The 18,752-nt window shown below is 47.0% G+C and overlaps 1 protein-coding gene across 1 annotated transcript in view; it reads left to right on the top strand.

The window, feature by feature from the left end:
- ASB18 (ankyrin repeat and SOCS box containing 18) overlaps positions 1-15,262 on the top strand; it is a 63,841-nt gene extending 48,579 nt beyond the window's left edge. The window contains exons 6-7 of the mRNA XM_024752782.1: positions 13,050-13,163; positions 13,942-15,262. Coding sequence (XP_024608550.1) covers positions 13,050-13,163; positions 13,942-14,127 — 300 coding nt within the window. The 3' untranslated portion in view covers positions 14,128-15,262. The remainder of the gene's footprint in view (positions 1-13,049; positions 13,164-13,941) is intronic.
- The last annotated feature ends 3,490 nt before the right edge of the window (positions 15,263-18,752 follow it).

Here is an 18,752-nt window from a genome sequence, read left to right as displayed (position 1 = left end):
GGCTAGGAGCAGGTTGCTGGCAAGAGCGCATTTACTACCAACCTGGACATCCTCCAAGCCAACGTACAAGTGCCTGTGAGGCTCTGGCCTCGCCCCAGGACAACCAGGGCGAACACTCGGGAAATGTGGCATCAGCATCCAGACCCCCTGCATGTGCTCCACCGGGAAAGGGGTCTAATCAACACGCGGGACATCAAAGCACAGACCCGACTCGCGCAGCAGCCCCGTGGAGCGCGCAGCAAACACGCCGAAACGAGCCACAAAGATGCTCTGCAGGCAAGACTCAGCGCCATGGCGAGGCATACACAGAGGCACCGGGGAATGTCACAGAGCACGCCGGCCGTGGGCAGCAGCCGTGCTTTAAATAGATGTAAAGAGACACCCACGGAGCTCAGAATTACTGAGGCAAAAGGTTTCACAGCGAGCTTATGACATAAATCACAGTTCCCCGGTGCCCAGACAAAGGCACCAGCGCCGCAGCAGGCAGACTCGAAGCATCCGTCGGAGCCGCGCGCACTGCGATGCCGCAAACATCAAAGCGGTGTCACGGCTGGGAAAGCAAAGCATGTGGACAATGCCAGGCCTTTCTGCCTGGCTGACCGCTACTTAACGCCAGAGTCAGGTGGGGGCGCGAGGGCAGGTGCAGGTGCGATGTCAGGATGCAGCCAGGTTTGAATTCTGGAAGTTGCCGGGACGCAGGGGGCCCGGCCTGGAGGAGAGCGGGCAGGAGGGCAGAGAAACGCACACGAGGGTGGATCCAGACTAGCTGCCGGTAGTTGACTTTGTGGGTTGGATGCTTGGTCTGGGATAAAGGCCTTTGCTCACGTGCCTCTCTCCTTCTGCCCCTCACCTGGGCAGTCATAAATAACTCACACTTAGATTTGCCCAGGAGTTGGGGAAGTGCCAGGCCAACACCAGTGACGAAAGCTCTCCCCCACAGGCATCCCTTAAGCACTTATTCATTCAACAAACATTTCTAGGGAGCGGCTGTGCTCCCGTGATGGTGGTACCGTGTTGAACCGGAGCATGGGTATTTCCTGCCCTCATGGAGCACCAGTCAGGTGGGTGAGATGACCTTGACTCAGACAACCACACACACCACTGGGAAATTGCTGTGATGTGAAAAGCTGCAAAGCCAAGGCCCTCCAGACCTTGAAGGTACCAAACGAGGGGCCAGACCTGGCTGAACAGCGAGTCCGAGGCTCCCTCGAGGGCTTATAGAGCGATTCTGGATCTGAAGACTGGGGACTTAGCTGTGTGAAGAGGGGAGGGGAAATCATTCCAGGCAGAAGGAACAGCAGGTGCAAAGGTCTTGGGGCAGAAGGAACTCTGCAGTATGTGCAGGGGTGGGGGGTGGGGGATGACCCAGTAGCTGGAGGGGAAACAGCAAGAGCGAGACCCTAGGCAGGGCCCTCCTTAAGAGTTTGCGCCATTGTCTTAAGGACAATAGGAATCTATTACATCATCTTAAGCAGGACAGGTGACATAATCCAGTGAGAATTGGAGGGTGATTCCTCTGCTCAGGGGTAGAGAACATGCTCTCTTGGGGGCTGCTGGGAAACCCCCGGCTGCCGTGCGGTCCAGGTGAGGGATGCAGGTAGCTGGAGCAAGGGGAAATGGGAGGTGGAGGGCGAGAATGACAGATTCTAGAAACATCCGCAAACCTCTGGTCTTGCCTCTCCTTCTGGGCATTGACCACGCTGCACATATGGACCTGAAGTTTTTGTTTTCTTTTTACCGAATTACGGAATTAGGTAACGTGACTTCACACTCCAATTTCCTAGAGTTTTCCGTGGGGGGAGCCTGGGGTTGCAGTAGTCAAAACCCAGGGCTCCCTTCCCTGCCTTTACACAGCAGTGCCTGCACGCTGCCCCCGTGGGAGGGGGGAGCTCTCAGCAGTAGCGCGCCTCTGTTTTCCTTGCTTTTGTTTTATTTCTCCGTCTACACAGAAAGCAGTGTGCCCATGTGATTTTGCCCCTTCATTTTCTTTCTGCCGCCTCATTAGCTGAAGAGAGTGTGCGCGGACCCTAATGCCATCAGCGTGTCAGGGTAACGTGGCAGCCGCTTCTCCACAGACGGCAAGGAGGCAGCGGAGATTTTTAAACTGTGTTGGCGTAAAAATAATGAAGGCAGCCAGCTGCCTGGCAAACATGAGGGGGGCACAGTGCGGAGGGGTTGGGAAGGGCCCGGGAGCCCCAGAGAGGTGGAACAGAGGAGAGACAGGAAATGAATTCCCAGAGACAGGCAATAAGACTTTGTCACAGTCCGTGACCCAGGGAGGAGGGGCCTGGAGGAGGGGAGCTCTTACTGAGAGAGGGCAGCTGTTCCTGGGGGCTGGGGCTTGAGGGGAGGGATGGGGACGTCCAGGTAGCATGCAGTCACTGGGAACCACTGAATATTTTGCAGAGAAGTGAGAGGGCCAATGGGAGGGTAGCTGGAGGGTCCAGGTTGGCCTGAGGAAAGTCTGGAATTGCCTAGGATACCATGTAAAGACAGACAGACTAGATCTGGAGGGATCCAGTGTGAACTGCTCTTTTCAATGGCATGGTTTCCTCCCAACACAGAAAAGGAGCCGACGGAATTCACTGTGCTCCCAGAAATGGCATGTTAGTGGTGGCTCTTGTAAGCCAGAAATACCAGCATGTCAAGAGCACACGGTGGGGTGCGAGGCTGGGCTGGGAAGATGCACGCCTGCCTGGCTCTCCCTCTGCAGCTCAGCCTACCGTGTTCATTCTCTCCTTCTCTAAAGCCCACTTAAGCCGGAGCTTGTGACAGTAATAGATTAGGGAAAAAACAAAATTGGGGTAGGGAGGGGACCAGAGATGATAATAGTAATATGATTACCAATTTAAATGGGCAGCTGCTCTTGTCTTCATGTTAAAATATCTGTGAAGATGTAGACGGGAGGAAGGAAGGATGGAAGGAAGAGGGGGAGGGGGAGAAAGCAAATCCAGGGCACCAACAGGAAGATCTCATGTCTGAGTCAGGAAGGGCTAACGCGGCTCTGCTCCACGGCCCTAAGTTTTCAGGCAATCAGGCAGACATTACAGACAAATAGTTTAAGTCCACCAGGCAGTAGGGGATGCTTGTGGAGGTGCAGTGCATCATGGGAGATGCAGAGGTGGAAACTGAGGAACCTGAGTTCCACAGCAACCTGCTACTTTGCTGGGGGGAGGGTGGGAGGAAGAGGCCTCCTGGTGGAGCACAGGTCACCAGGCTGGGCATCGCCCTCGCCAGCCTTCCTCCACTTTGCCCCTCCACCATCTCACAGGTGAACAAAGAACGGGACCATGGACTTCCCCTGCACGTTGACAGACCTTGTGTCTGGATCTCACCTTAATCAGAGATGAATACAGAAAAAATTAATGGATTCATCGTGGGGAAGGGCAGAAGAAAAATGAGATAGCATCCTGAGAGTAGAGACGAAATCTGTACGTCTCATCAAAATATCCAGAAGAAAATCTGAAACATTGTGCGCCCTGTGTGCCATCCTTTATGGAATGCAAGAAGATCTAGTCTTTAAATCCATAAAACCAGACAGGTTAAGCTGAGGAGTCAATAGAATGGCATGAAAAGGAAGATGGAGATAAATTTATACCAAGAAAGCAAGAGCACAGTGGTAGGTCAGATTACACATTAAAGGAAGTAGAAGGCAGAACTGATTCATTAAAAACATCAAATCAATGATGTAAGTGAGGGTGCTGTGCTGTTTGCATGTGTGCCCCCAGATCCAGTCCCTGCTGCCTCTGTGTTCTGCTCTGCATCCTGATAGGGTACAGAGCCCCTTCAAGCTAACACAGAGCCCCATATCAGCTGGCTTCTGACTGGGTTCAGCCAAGGGAGACACCATGGGAAATTGGAGGGGGAGGGGGGAAAAGCCAAGGTATTTCTCCCCCTCTTCCTCCACCTTAGGTAGCTTCTACTGCAGCACGTGCATCTCCATGGCTCCAGTACCCCCAGGCGGCTCCTTCTCATAGTCACAGCCCCACCAGGCAGCCCCTTGGTTCCAGCCTCCCTTGTATCTCTCATAACAAGAAGCACAGGCTTCAGGATTGGTGGTTTCTGAGTCTCAGTGACATCATCAAAGAACCAGATGCCTTTCAAGCTCAGTAAGTCAGCCTTGCCCTCAAAATGGTCCTTCTCTTGGTCCCTAAATGGCTTCCAGCAACTGGGCCAACCAGCTTCCTATTCAGATCCAGCTGTTTTCTCTAGAAGCCCTGAGGAAGTCTTTCTTTGTGTTTTATTGGCCTCAGTTAGCTTAAACCTGCCCTTCCCCAAACCATTAAATGATGAGTGGAATAGAATTATCATGATTGAATTAATCTAATCATTTGGAGTGTTGGGAAGTCAACCACAATGTTCACTACAAAGGACTAATATTAAAAGATCTTCTGGGGCTTCCCTGGTGGCAGAGTGGTTAAGAATATGCCTGCCGGTGCAGGAGACACGGGTTCAAGCCCTGGTCCAGGAAGATCCCACATGCCACAGAGCAACTAAGCCCATGCGCCACAACTACTGAGCCTGCACTCTAGAGCCCCCGAGCCACAACTACTGAGCCTGTGTGCCACAACGACTGAAGCCCGTGCGCCTAGAGCTCGTGCTCCCAACAAGAGAAGCCACCTCAATGAGAAGCCTGCACACTGCAACGAAGAGCAGCCCCCGCTCGCCGCAACTAGAGAAAGCCCACGTGCAGCAACAAAGACCCAACGCAGCCAAAAATAAAAATAAATAAAATAAAATAAATTTATTTTAAAAAAAAAGAGGGCTTCCCTGGTGGCGCAGTGGTGGAGAGTCCACCTGCCGATGCAGGGGAAACGGGTTCGTGCCCCGGTCCAGGAAGATCCCGCGTGCCGTGGAGCGGCTGGGCCCGTGAGCCATGGCCGCTGGGCCTGCACGTCTGGAGCCTGTGCTCCGCGACAGGAGAGGCCGCAGCAGTGAGAGGCCCGCGTACCACAAAATAAGAAAAAAAAAAAAGAACTTCTTAAGTGCAAAAGAAAAAACAAAGCCAAGAAACTAAAGAACAAAGTGATGGTCGTAAAGGACAAAGAGCAGAGAGCCAGTTCACAGATAAGTGATATTATTGAAGAACATACAACAATGGATCAGAAACAATAATCAAAGACGTAACAGAAGAAAACTTAGCTGCACTAAAATATCTTAACATAGAGAAGTTGAATGGATATTCTCTGCAAATCAGTGATGGGAGACACATACCTATACACATTCAAAAAAAAATGTTCTAAAAAGGCTTGCAAAGTATCCAAGCAGCAAACAGGTTATTCATAAGGGAATAAAAATCAGGCTGGACTCAGATTTCTCTGCTGCAGTGTTATTGTAAGACAATGAAATATCATCTACAGATTTTTAAAGAAAAGGTTTGGACGCTAGAATTCTAGTTTCAGCCAAGATAGCTTTCATTTTGATGGCAAAAGAAAGACACTTTTAGATATCAAGGGCTCATAAGACATGCCTTCCTAATGCATTTTTTTAAAAGAAAAAAAATGTTTCTATTTACTGCATTATTTACTCAACAAATATTTGTTGAGCACCAGCCATTTGCCAACAACATACTAGATGCTTAGGATAGCTAATGAGAGAATAAATCAGGGGGAAAAAGTATTGCTTTCCTCATGGAGCTTACATTCTAATGGGGAAGACAGACATTAAACAACAAGCATAATAAATGGGCCAATAAAATGATAAGGGCTAGGGGAGAAGAAGCAAGACGGGAGACAGTGCGTTTTAAAGAGAGTAGTTAGGATGGGTGGTTTTTGAGTAGACTTGAGAGAGGTGAGGGAATCAGCTAAGCAGATGTCTAGGCAAAGAGCAGCCCAGCAGACAAGCCAAGAGTCTGTGGCCCCAAGGCTGGAGTGAGCCTGATCCACGTGGGGAACAACAAAGGAAGCAGTGTGGCTGAAGGTGGAGAGAACCAGTGGGACAGTAGCAGGAGATAAGATGGGAGAGGTGGGGGAGGGGCACAGACTGTGTGGGGTCTCGTAGGACATCGCAATGACTTTGGCCATTGGAGTGGTTTGAGCAGAGGAGGGGTATGGCCTGACTAACATTTTATGAGGCTTCTTGTGGTCTCCATGTTGAGAACATACTTTAGGAGGAACAGAATGGAAGTGGGGAGATGACTTAGGAGGTTGTGACCATAGTCCACCTGAGGGATAACGGTGGCATGGACAAGGGAGGTGGTGTGATTCTGGATGTATTTTGAAGGTGGAGCCAACAGGATTTCTTGACAGATTGGCTGTGGGACATGAGAGAAGAGGAGTCAAAGATGACTCCAAGACTTTTAGCCTGAGAGACTGAAAGGTGAGATGTGCCATCAACTGACATGGGGAAGCTTATGGGGAAAGTAAGTCCGGGGCTGAGGGGGAGACTTGGGATTTATGTTTCCAATACATTAAGTGTGAGATAGAGCCAGCCACAAGGAGATATCAAGTAAGCAGTTGGATATTCAAGCCTGGAGTTTGGGAGGGAGGTTTGACTGACCTGGAGATACACTTTTGAGGGCCGGTGGCATATGGATGGTATTTAAAGCCAGGAAGCTGAATGAGATCACCAGGAAGGGAGAGTAAATAGAGAATAGGAATGAGGACTAAATCCAAGGCCATTCCAGCAGGGAGAAGATGCAGAGATGAGAGAGTAGCAGAGGAAACAGAAGGAGCAGCAGTGAGGGAGGTGAAGGAGCAGAAGTGTGGCTTCCTGGAAGCCAAGAGAAGAACACATCAAGTGGAGGACGTGATCAACTGTGTCAGAAGTGCTGATACACAGCACGAGGCGAGGCAGAGCCGTGACCACCAGATGCAGCCTGCTCACGGGCACTCTTGGCAAGGGCGGATTGGGTGGAGTGGTGGAGACAAAAGGCCAGATGGGATGGGAGTACCCAGCTGACCAAGAGGTGATGGGAAAGACTGTCTCAGGAATGGGAAACTCAATCTGCAGATTGTCTCAGGTCGACCTCTTAAATATCTCTCAAAATCTTTCTTCTCTTTCCATCCTGGCTGCCACCAGCTGAGGTTAGGCCACCACCATCTCTTCGCTAGATTGCAAAAATATCCTCGTAACTGGGCTGTCTGCCTCCAATATGGCCCCATGAAACTCTTCTCGACACTGTAGCCATGGTGACATTTCTAAAATTAAAACCTGACCCTGTCACTCCTCCACTCATCATCCTTCAAGGCCTCTTGGGTGCCCTCAAGATAAGTGTAGCCTCCCTGTCATGGCAGACAGTGGTCTTCTAGATCTGACCCTGCTTTCCTCTCCAGTCCCAGTTTTCACTACTCCCCGTGTCAAACTCCATGCCACAGCCAATATTTTTTGTACCTTTTCACCTCCCAAGTTTGGTACATGTTTTCTCCACCTAGAACATTTTGGTCCTCAGAACTCTCCACACTTTTGTAACTCCTATTCCATGTCTTATTGAATGTCACTTCCTCCAGAAATCTTTCCTTGATCAACTCACCACCCCATTGCAAATCTAGGTCTGAGTTAGGTGTCATTTCTAGCACCTGGTGATTCTCTCACCGTAGTACTATGGCACCTATACATTTATTTGAATTACTGCTACTACTACTTCTACTATTATTTGAGACTGTATCATTTGGGACCGTAAAATTCTGTGAAGCCAAGGCTTGCCTTTGTTACCACACAAACATAACACAATCTTTAACTTCTAGTAGGAAATTGATTAAATATCTTTAACTTCTAGTAGGAAATTGATTAAATATTAGATATTGATTAAATATCTGTGGAATGAATGGCTTAAACAATCCAGTTAAAATAGAGTCAACTTAAATAATTGTCAGGCAGGTGGTAAAACTAAATGCAACTACCAAAAGTTATTTCCCAAGGAGATATATAGCATAAAATAAGATCTTGTACTAATTATAATCCAGAACACAAACTTCAGATGTTACTAAGGAGGGAGAAGAATTGGTTAAGAGAGGTGAGAGAAGGGATAATGGTACATCTAGAGCGCAAAATATACTATTTTGATGTTTAGAGAAATATAGGTTAATATTTTTTTATTCTAAAGGTAACCACTAGTAAAATTTTAAGTAAGATATAGACTTCCAAAATATAAAAGATAGGGACTTCCCTGGTGGCACAGTGGTTAAGAATCCACCTGCCAGTGCAGGGGACATGGGTTCAATCCCTGGTCCAGGAAGATCCCACATGCTGCGGAACAACTAAGCCCGTGTGCCACAACTACTGAGCCTGCGCTCTAGAGCCCACGAGCCACAACTACTGAAGCCCGAGCGCCTAGAGCCTGTGCTCTGCAACAAGAGAAGCCACCACAATGAGAAGCCCACGCAAGGCAACAAAGACCCAATGCAGCCAAAAAAAAAAAATCTTTTTTAAATATATAAAAGATAAATACAAAGAAAATACAAACCTGTGTAACAGAAATCAGACAACAAAGGAAACAAGAAGCATAAAAAATTGTAAAGAATAAAATGATAGAAGTAAAACCAGACAGATTATCTATAACAATAACTACAAATTTCTTAAGTTACCCTATTACCAGTAGAGACTCTCAAACACTTTAAAACAACGTGAAACAAAAGGTTAGAATTAAAGAGTGGGCAGAGGTAATTCTAGCAAAAACAAACTGAAAATAAAATGATGTACTGATATCAACATGCAATGTAGAAGAGTCCCAGGGAAATACACAAAATGAGAAGAAAAGATTCGCTCGACACTGATGAAGGATACAGTCCATAGTGAAGAGATAACCATTAAGAACCTTACATGCCAAAAAGAGATGATGTTAAAATGGAGAAAGTAACTGAAAAAATAATAATTCTAGATGATTTTTAATTCATATCTCAGTCTTTCCCATAGATAAAGTAGGGGAAAAAATTTTAGAAGCTTCAAATCATAAATGTGACATATACATGTTGAACTTGGAACCGTCAAACAGAATACAACTTCTAGTACTTCAAAATCAGACATTATTTAAAGCCGGAATACAATACTCCAGAAAATTAATAGCAAAAGTTAATTTTTAAAAATAATTTATGGAGTTCCTTGGTGGCCTAGTGGTTAGGATTCCAGGCTCTCACTGCCGTGACCCAAGTTCAATCCTTGGTTGGGAAACTGAGATCCCGCAAGCCACAAGGTGCAGTGTGGCCAAAAATTTTTAAAAATTAACTTTTTGAAAATTTCCTCACACGCTCCCAAGTGAACACTGCGTCAGTAGTTATTTAATTGCAGACTTTGAGAAAGAAAGTGAGAACATTGTGCGTCAAAACTTATGGCTCTGACCACACCTCTGTTCAAAGGAAGATCCATAGCACTTGAAAAATGGCTTTATTGTGACACAAGGGAAAACATATTGTCAAGTTAACTGAGCAGTCAATCCAAGGAGCTGGAAAGAGAAATGGAGAAAGGGATTAATAACGATAAAGGCAAAAAGTAATAGGTTGGAATATTTTTAAAGAGAACTGATCAATGTAATCCAATAGCTGGTTTCCTGAGGAAAAAAAATTAAAATACAAAATTCCAGCAAGACTAAACATGAAAAAAAATTGCAAATACAATCATAGTGAATCTCAAATGAGACAGGGTGCTTATTCCTATATACAGTGGAGATATGCCCCCGTCCAAATTTGTTCTCCACCTGCATGGACACATCTGCAAGGCTCCTGGCCCTTGCTTCCTGGGTTTCGCCAGTGCAGTGTCCCAGAAGTAGGGGAGGAAGGAGAGTGAGGTCAGAGGATGTATCCACTTGGCGCCCTCTCAGCTTCAGGCTGGTTGTGTGTCCCCAGCCAAGGATCACCCACCCCATTCTCTCACCCTGCAGACCCAGGAGTGGAAATAGCTCTGCTGCCAGCTCTATATCAATGCACTGTTCCCTGTGGTTCCCCTGGCTATAAATAAGCCCCGTATCAATAAACCCTCCTGGAATAATCCTGTATCAAGTATGCCATCTATTTCCTGTTAGAACCCTGACTGATACATATGAAATGCTAAATTTCTTTTCTTTTTCCAGGAAAATATAGGTGAACAAAATTGAGCCAAGAAGAAATCAAAACGAAATATGCCAGTAACCATGAAAGAAACTGAAAATATTAAATTATCACCTACAACTAAAGGCTAGGCTTAAAAGCTTCAAATGAAAGGTCCGTCATGCTTTCTTATTTCCAATAATTATCTACTTTTCAAAATCTACCAGAGTATTAAAAAGATAGTTTTCTCAGATGGTTTTACTAGGTTAACATAAAGTGATATTAAAACCTGACAATAATAGCTCAAAAAGCTGAAACTGTAAACCAGATTTAGTTATCAAGAGAGCTGCAAAAATCTTAGCAAATTGAATCTGCCATTCTATTTAGAAGAATAGCCAGAGTCTGTTTTGTGAAGGTAAAAATGGGTTAATATCGGAAAGCCTTTTGGTATCAACTTGGTTAGAAAAAGGCAAAAGAAAATAAATCCTAAAATTTGTAGTAACCTAGGAACACAAAGATATTTCCTTAACTTAGAGTATTTATGTGAAACTAATACCCAAGATTATGGTGAAATGTTAGAGACAATCCTATTAAAATTAGGACTAAGACGATGATGCCTGCTATCAATGTTGCTATTTAACATTGAATTTTCACTCTCTAGCCAATGTAATAGGACAATAAAAATAAGAAATATTAATACTGAGGAGGAGAAAATACCATTATTTGCGAAAATGATTCCCTACCTGAAAAATAACCTTAATAAATAAAGTGTACTTAAAAATCAATAGAAAAAATGAATACACTGTAGAAAAAATGAGCAAAAGCCATAATTTAGCAATTCACAAAAGAAGAAAGGCAAACGGTCAGCCAAAAGTAAACATGCCATATTGTACCTATCAGATTTAAATAATTAATGAGATGGTCTGGGTAGGAAGAAAGAGGCACTCTCATACATTGTTTTTTAAAAAGTGTAACAACTTATAATTTGACAGTATGTTTTAAAAGCCTTAAAACATACACAGCCTTCGACCCTGCAGTTCTACTTCCAGCAATGCAGTATAAGCCATCTAAATAACTACGGCTGGGGGCAGAAAGAGAGAGAATTGTGTTCACAGACGTTCCCTGTTTATAATATCAAAAAGTACTGAGGCAACTTACAGTAGTTCATTCATTGAATTCATTATGATATGTTCATACAATATTTTATGGCCACTAAAAATGATGTTTAAATGCTCATTTATAATTTTTGAATTGTTCACAATCTATTTTGATAAAAAATAAATTTTCAGGGCTTCCCTGGTGGCGCAGTGGTTGAGAGTCTGCCTGCCGATGCAGGGGACACAGGTTCGTGCCCCGGTCCGGGAGGATCCCGCATGCCGCGGAGCGGCTGCGCCCGTGAGCCATGGCCGCTGAGCCTGCGCGTCCGGAGCCTGTGCTCCGCAACGGGAGAGGCCACAACAGTGAGAGGCCCGCGTACCGCAAAAAAAAAATAAATAAATAAAAATAAAAAAAATAATAAAATAAATAAATTTTCAAAATGATGTACAGAGCACTAGCTCATTTTGGTATATATATTAATTCCTTGTCTAAACGCATATAACCTTAGTATATACAAAATGTTGACAGTGGTTATCTCTGAACAAAGAAAAGTGAAATTCTAAAGTTCTGCTTTCCTGTGTCTTAAAGGGATGTTAGATCTGAAAGAAGCTAGGTAAGCTGTAAAGGGAGCAACCCTATTGGGTGTGTTCAAGGAGCACCGGTGAGTGTGCTGCAGGCCAGGCTTGCCATTGGCTCTGGCTGTTGTCTACTGTAGATATTTGGTGCCTGACCTTAGAAAAATTACTTAACCTCAGTTTTCTCAACGAATAAATAAAAAGAACAATTCTGAAGTTGCCCTGCCCCTCCCCCAAATCAAATCTGAATTTGATCAAGCTTCTGAATCCAACTACTAATCTACAGAAAGCCGAGAAGGAGCGGCATGCCCCAGGGATACAATCAGCAAAATCCCAACAGTGAGAAACTCTACAGGACAAATAACCTAGTTTCTTCCACAAATATGTCAACATGAAACAAAAAAGAAAGACCTGAAAATATATCATATCGACCAATGTAAAGGTGTTGGTCTTATTTGAATTCTTATTCAAACCAACAAATGACTGTTTTTGATATAAAGGCATTTAAGAGAAATTTGTGAATTTAACCATTGACTATATATTAGGTGATACTAAGAAACTATTGTTAATTTCTCAGCTGTTACAGTGACACTGTGTTTGCATTTCTTTTAAACTTCCTTTAAGAGACACACAAATATTTACGGATGAAATGATGATACACTGAATTTGCTTTCAAATAACATTAGGGAGGGGATCTGGAGGTATGGACAGGGCAGGATTAGCCACGAACTGATGTGGGTACATGAGGGTTTACCCTACTGTTCAGTCTGCTTTGTGTACTTTCGAACTTCTCCATAACGACAACAAAAAAAAAAGTTTATTTTTTAAAAAGAAAGTACTGTTTCCATCTCTATGATGAAGCTGATGGACTTGAACTGTAGACTTTGCAAATTAGAAAATAAACATTCTTTGCCAGTGGGGACTCTGGAAATAAAACGGAAAGGCCAAGTGGAGGAGAAATGCAACAGCGAAGCAATTCTTCTCCCCTAGTTTCCCAACACATTAGAAAATCGAAGTAAGAAACTGGGAACACCATCGTTGGGCCAAATTCCCTCCCAGCAGAGCATATTTCCTTTTCTCTGAGCAGCTCCCTGGAGCCAAAGGAGCCTGCCCGGCCATCAGTATATTCCTTCTGGGAACTTGAATGCATACCGCTTGGCCCAGACGTTTCATGTGATAAGACGGCCCCTTACAGAGCTCTGCCCTGTGCTTACCTGTGCACTAGCACCTGGGGCCCTACAACGGCCCTATTGTACTGTTACTGGGATTGCTACTGTTCCCTGGGAGGACAGTGACGTCGCACAGCCAGGAAGTGGCAGCAGTGGGACCCAAGCACACCCTCCTGTCTCCCCACCCTTTCCCACCTGGACCCAAAACCCAGCCCACCCAAACTGTGCCTCCCACCATTTCCAACCAGGTGCTGAAGACCTGTGCGCCAGCCCCCGCTGTCCTCGAGGTTCTCTTCAACTCCTACCCTCAGCTCCGCGTGTCAGAGTCCTGGAAGGAGGTGATCCCTGAAGAAGTGTTTCAGGTGAGGAAGCTGCCCCTTCTTCCCCCGTTAGTACAAGACTGTTGTCTGCTTCTGTTCACCCACGTGTGGAGTTTTGTTTTTTTTTTTACGTGTGGAGTTTTGCACTAATACCCAGGTAAGTAGAAGACATCTGGAGAAGGGACGAGAAAGGCAGATTGGGGGCATGTCTGAGCGTGTCTGTTTTTCTTCTGGAGGCTCAGTAATCACACAGCCTGTGGTTCTGATTGGGGTCCTGTGGGCTGCAAGGAACAGAAAACCGACTCACACGGGCTTAAGAAGCTCAGGGCTCCAGTAACCACTGTCCAGAGGAGGGTGGGCCGTGGAGGTCCTGGCTCCTGTGTGTCAGTTTCTTTCTCTGACAGCTTAAGATATGACCGAGGCAGCTGCTGGCACTGCATCCACACACAACAAAGTCCACAGGTGACTGTCAATTAAGAAAGAACTTTTTTTTTCTAGAAGCCTCTAGAAAATGTCCCCTCGTGTTTCACTGACTTGAGTCCTGTTCAGATTACTGAACAACAACGTGTGCTCTACAGAGGGGGTGGGAGGAGGGGAATTCTAGAAGGTTACCCATAGTATCTGAAAGCACCCAAAGCAGACTTCCGTCTGACTGGGCAGGAGCTGCACTTGAGAAAAGTATCCGGACCCTCTCGGGGAGGGTTGTCCCGCATCAGTAGCCGTGAAAGGATCACCTGGGCCGCCAGGGCTCTTCTGTCTGGGAGAGAGACGTGTGTCGGTTCCATGTGCCCAGACTGATGTTCCCCCGCCTTCCTTTCAGATGCACCAGCCTTTCTACCAGTCCCTCTTTGCCTTGGCCTACAGCCCACGCTGTCTGCAGCATCTCTGCCGCTGTGCCATTCGGAAGCTGTTTGGCAGAAAGTGCTTTTACCTCGTGCCCCAGTTGCCCTTGCCGAAGCCCCTGCAAAATTACCTTCTTCTGGAGCCAGAGGGGGTTTTGCACTGAAACCCAGAGATTTGGACCAAGACACTTGTGCTCTTCTGTGGAGGCTCCAGGGTTAGGAGGGGCCCTGGATGGGACTTGGCACCCACCCTGTGCACGGACCTCACCCAGCTTCAGGTCCACCTGGGCATGCAATTGGCAATAAAGGCCCTTTCTGCCTCTCAGGGTTGCTTGTAAGGACTGGAACTGTGAATATCGTAGTACTTGTATCAGAAAGTACCTTTCAATGGAGGTTGAACTAAAAGGTATACATATTTTTCCAAGGTCTGTCTCCTGCCCACAATGCGTTGGCAGCATTCGAGCTGCACCCTGCCCCCGCCCCTGCCTTCAGACCCTCTGCCTCAAGGGGAACACCCCACCCTTCCTAGTGCTCAGACCCTTGGAAAGACTTTGTCCCCCAAACATGACAGACGTACACACTGAGAGAGGACACTTCTGTATCGAGAGCCCCTGCCCGGGAGCCCACTGGTGCTTCCCAGCGTTATCACAGTCCAGAGTCCCTAGAAGGACGTCAGAGGGGTGGTGAGCCAGACGTTCTGATCCAATGTGAGTCTTCTGTGTAACAGCCTTACCAAACGCCAGCGGATCCAGCTGTGGGGAACAGTCCAGGAAGCCAGATGCCAGGGACAGACACGGGTTCCTGGAGGTTGCCGTCAGCTCAGCCCGAGCATCCAGGATCGGAGAGCATCCTTAAAGGTCGAGGGCTGTGTTAACTGTGTCTTTTATTTTCTGTATTCTGGTGCTTCGACATCTGGGGCCTTTCAGACCCTGGAGGGACTGCCCCTCCCAGGGTTAGCCAACTCCTAGAGATTGTAAACAACATGCCCCCAGGCATCCTTTTGAAATACAACTCGACCAACCCAGAGTTCACTACCTACCACCTCCCTGGAGCTCCAGCCACTGCCCCTCCAGAGCCAGTCCCCACAACCAAGGCCAGCCCCTCTGCCCTGGAGCCCACTGCAGTCATTCAGACTAGCCAGTCCTACGCCTGTGTGTCCTGCCTCGCCTATCCTTTCCATGGAAACCACAATAAAGTCTCTTGCCCATGTCCCCTCCCGCCACTTCCTGATCAACCCTGGTGCTTCCCCGTGTGGTGTGACCCTTCTCTTGGGAATGGTGACTAATAAACTATCTCTTCATTGATAACTGTCTCCCAATCTGTTGGCCCTACCAGACCTCACATTTTCTATTAAAAACCGTCTTTTAAAACAAGGACTCTTTTATTTTCATCCTCTGAGGATAGGCAGTGGCTCCACATTTTCCAGTTTGAGCCTGTGCAAGGTGCGGCTGGAACGAACCTCAGGAGGGCGGGCATGCCATCCCACTGTCTGCAGTGCGGAAGCGGGGGTTCCACACCCCAGTAGATAACTGCGGTCTAAGGTGGGATGCTCTGTCTGTGAGTGAAGCCCACTGTGGAGGTGAAAAGAATGAGGGTGGGCGTCACGAAAGGAGTAGACCGGCTGAGCCTTGGTGGATGGTCAGATTTCAACACAGCGGGTCAGGCCAAGGGAGGGATAGGATAGCATCCGCCTTCAGCTGACCCACCCACATCCTGCCCTTTGAGACCGGCATCTCACCCAAACGACTACGGAAACACGGTTCTAGATCCCACACACCATGGAGGAACAGTGATTCGTCCGCCTGGAGGGGAGGGTCCCTATGCTTCGGCCACTGGAGGGAGGCCGGTCGGGAGGGTCTTGGCTTCCGGATCAAGGATTCCGAACTTCATTGCACAGGCCATGGGGAGCCACAGAGCAGTTGAGCAGATGTGACCCCAGTGAGACTCTAGGAAGTTCCTGCGTGCTGGAAAGGGATGCAGCACACCAGAGGGCGGGTAGGAACCCATGGTGACACCCCAGAGGTGGGGCTTCAGATCCAGGCTGCTCCACTGAGCAAGGAGAACAGTTACAGGTATCTAACGATTGGCTGCAGTTTGCTCAGCTGGGAAGTGAAAGCGTGCGTACCTCTCTCACCGGGCTGGGACTCCGTGAGATAATTCGTGAGGGCAGCAGGCTTCTCCAGTCTGAAGGGGTCTTGTTGAAATGCAGATCCCGACACTGGCGTCTGGGGCGGGGCCCCAGATTCTGTGGGTCGGCCAACTTTAACGTTGCTGACGAGCTTGGGTGACGCCCCTGCCCCTGGTTGGTCCTACTGAGAGCAGAGTGCAAAGCCCTAGGCCCAGACGTGGCCCAGAGAAGGAAAGCAATAAATGGTTCCTTCTCTTATTATGATTGCTTGATTATTAGGAGAAGAAAATAGCCTAATATTGGGATAAAGACTGCAAAAATGGAAAAGCAAAGCAACGTTATTTCTGAGAAAAATGAGAAAGGCGGAAACAGTAAGAAATACAGCCCCAGCAGCTACTAAGGAGCCCTGTCCTCACGGGATTTTGCAAATGAGACTCTGAGTGAGCCCCTGCTGACTGACGCAGCCTGTTCTTCAGCCTCCCCGCTCCACCCCCTCCTCCTTAGAAGACAGGTGGTATTTCCGAATGCACTAAATTTTAAATATGTTTGGGAGTCCCGGAACAAAGTAGAACTCTTTTAAAACACATTGACTTTAAATCTCTAAAAATCTGATGAATAATGACCAATTATTACATTTTCAAAAACATGTTTTTCCCCAAAATTACAGCTTAAAAACAACAACATGAGTCACAGAGTGAGCCCCAGACGTCTCCCCATAGCTGCCGAAATTCCACCACTGTGGAATTCTTATTCATTGTTTCACCCCCACCCCCCAAGAACTTCCTTTTAAAAATCAGATGCTCCCAGGTAGAGCTAATCCATGAAGTTCCTTGGGGATAAACCATTCACTCATCCATTCAGTCATTTGTTCATTCCTTTAACCAACCCTGTCTGAGCCTGCTGGGGGTGGAGCCCAGGGCTTAGGGCTCAGGACCCACCACCAACAAGACAGGCTCCTAGTGGAGCTCACAGCCAAGCCAAGAAGGCCAACTTGTCAGCAAGGCTGTTGGAGAGACCTGGGCACATCGGGGGAGGTGCGGAGAGAAAGGGTCACTTTCTCCGCTTTCTCTCTGGCTTCACCTCTGCATCGAATGAGGGCCCCTGTTCCCAAGGCAGGTGGCAGTGTGGGCACTTTGCAGCTTCCCTCACCAACACACTCATCAGGCAGTCACGTGACATCCCCGATGAGCACCCACTCCGCCCTCCCCCACCAGCCAGTACCGTTTGCGGTGGGCCCAGTACCTCCAGTATAGTAGCGCTCTTGGTCAACATGGACCCATGTGCGACAGAAACAGAGCAATGAACAGGGCCTCTAAAGATGTCAGGAAGTCCTTTACCCTGCCCCCAACTCAGGTACGTGACTGCTGCACAGAAAAATAGGAAATAAACTGGCACTAGAAATTAGTTCTGAATCAGCCGCGTTCTAGTGGCTGCAGACGTGCTGAAAACGATTCCTGATGTATGGTCATGAGTGCATGGGACAAAAATGGCAAGTGTGGTGGTTTGGGGGTTATCTTAACTATCCAATGGGATGGAATTCATTCCTAGTTTTTCAGAATTTAATTACTGCTAGCAACTTGCTTTGTTAAGCAAAAAATAAAATAACTGAAAAAATTTGTAGTATTGATGACTGTCTAGCTTTGCCCTATGGGTCATGTGGCAGGAGGTTCTAAAATGAAGGGGACTTGCATAATTCCACACAGATAAGGGGGGGAAGGGAAGGACGAGACTAAGAGAAGGAGGGAGGGAGAAAAGGTGGGAAGGAGGGAGAGAAGTAACTTAGCTGAGTAAAACATCCAAAACCACATTATGCTTTGCAGCTAGAGTTATCTTGTCTGTCTTCTTTTCCAGTGAACAAAACATACCCTGGTATTTCTTTTTTTTTTTTTTTTTTTTTTTGTGGTACGCGGGCCTCTCACCGCTGTGGCCTCTCCCGTTGCGGAGCACAGGCTCCAGATGCGCAGGCTCAGCGGCCACGGCTCACGGGCCCAGCCGCTTCACGGCATGTGGGATCCTCCCGGACCGGGACACGAACCCGCGTCCCCTGCATCAGCAGGCGGACTCTCAACCACTGCGCCACCAGGGAAGCCCCCTGGTATTTCTTTTATTAAAGGGTAAAAGTGTTTTCCATTCTTAAACAGTTCATATTAAACATCATTATTTTTCTCTCTGAGTATATTACATAAACTCAATTCCATAAGACCTAAACTTTTTACATTTTACATTTAGTGTTGTTTAATGATGCATTCACATGGTTCAAAATTCAGAAGGTAATAAAAGAGTAGATGATGTTTCTACTAAAAAGGAAAAAGATAGCAGAGGTATACTTTCCCTCAAACTTTGAGTATCTTTGACTATACAACTGTCATCTGACCGCAGAGAATTCAAAAATACACACATGAGGTTCTCTGCCTACAATGGTCCTGAGAAGTTTCACCCCTTTCCATCCTGAACATACCCTGGACAGGATGAGATGTCCACAGCACAGCTAGATGGCCAGACACAACCCACAGCCCACAGGCAGGCAGGGCACGGACATGGCACGGTGTGATGTGTCATGTTTAAAATTCTGAAGGCGGCATTGGGCTTCTCTTATTAGTGTACTTAAAATCCATTTAATTTTAAGTTCCATGACAATCATCCATTCCGCATGTTTTGAAG

Source organism: Neophocaena asiaeorientalis, unplaced genomic scaffold (genome assembly GCF_003031525.2).
Source record: "Neophocaena asiaeorientalis asiaeorientalis breed wild unplaced genomic scaffold, Neophocaena_asiaeorientalis_V1.1 scaffold294, whole genome shotgun sequence".
Lineage (NCBI taxonomy): Eukaryota > Metazoa > Chordata > Mammalia > Artiodactyla > Phocoenidae > Neophocaena > Neophocaena asiaeorientalis.
Note: the sequence above shows the minus strand (reverse complement) of the source record. Positions and strands in the feature narration are given on the sequence as shown.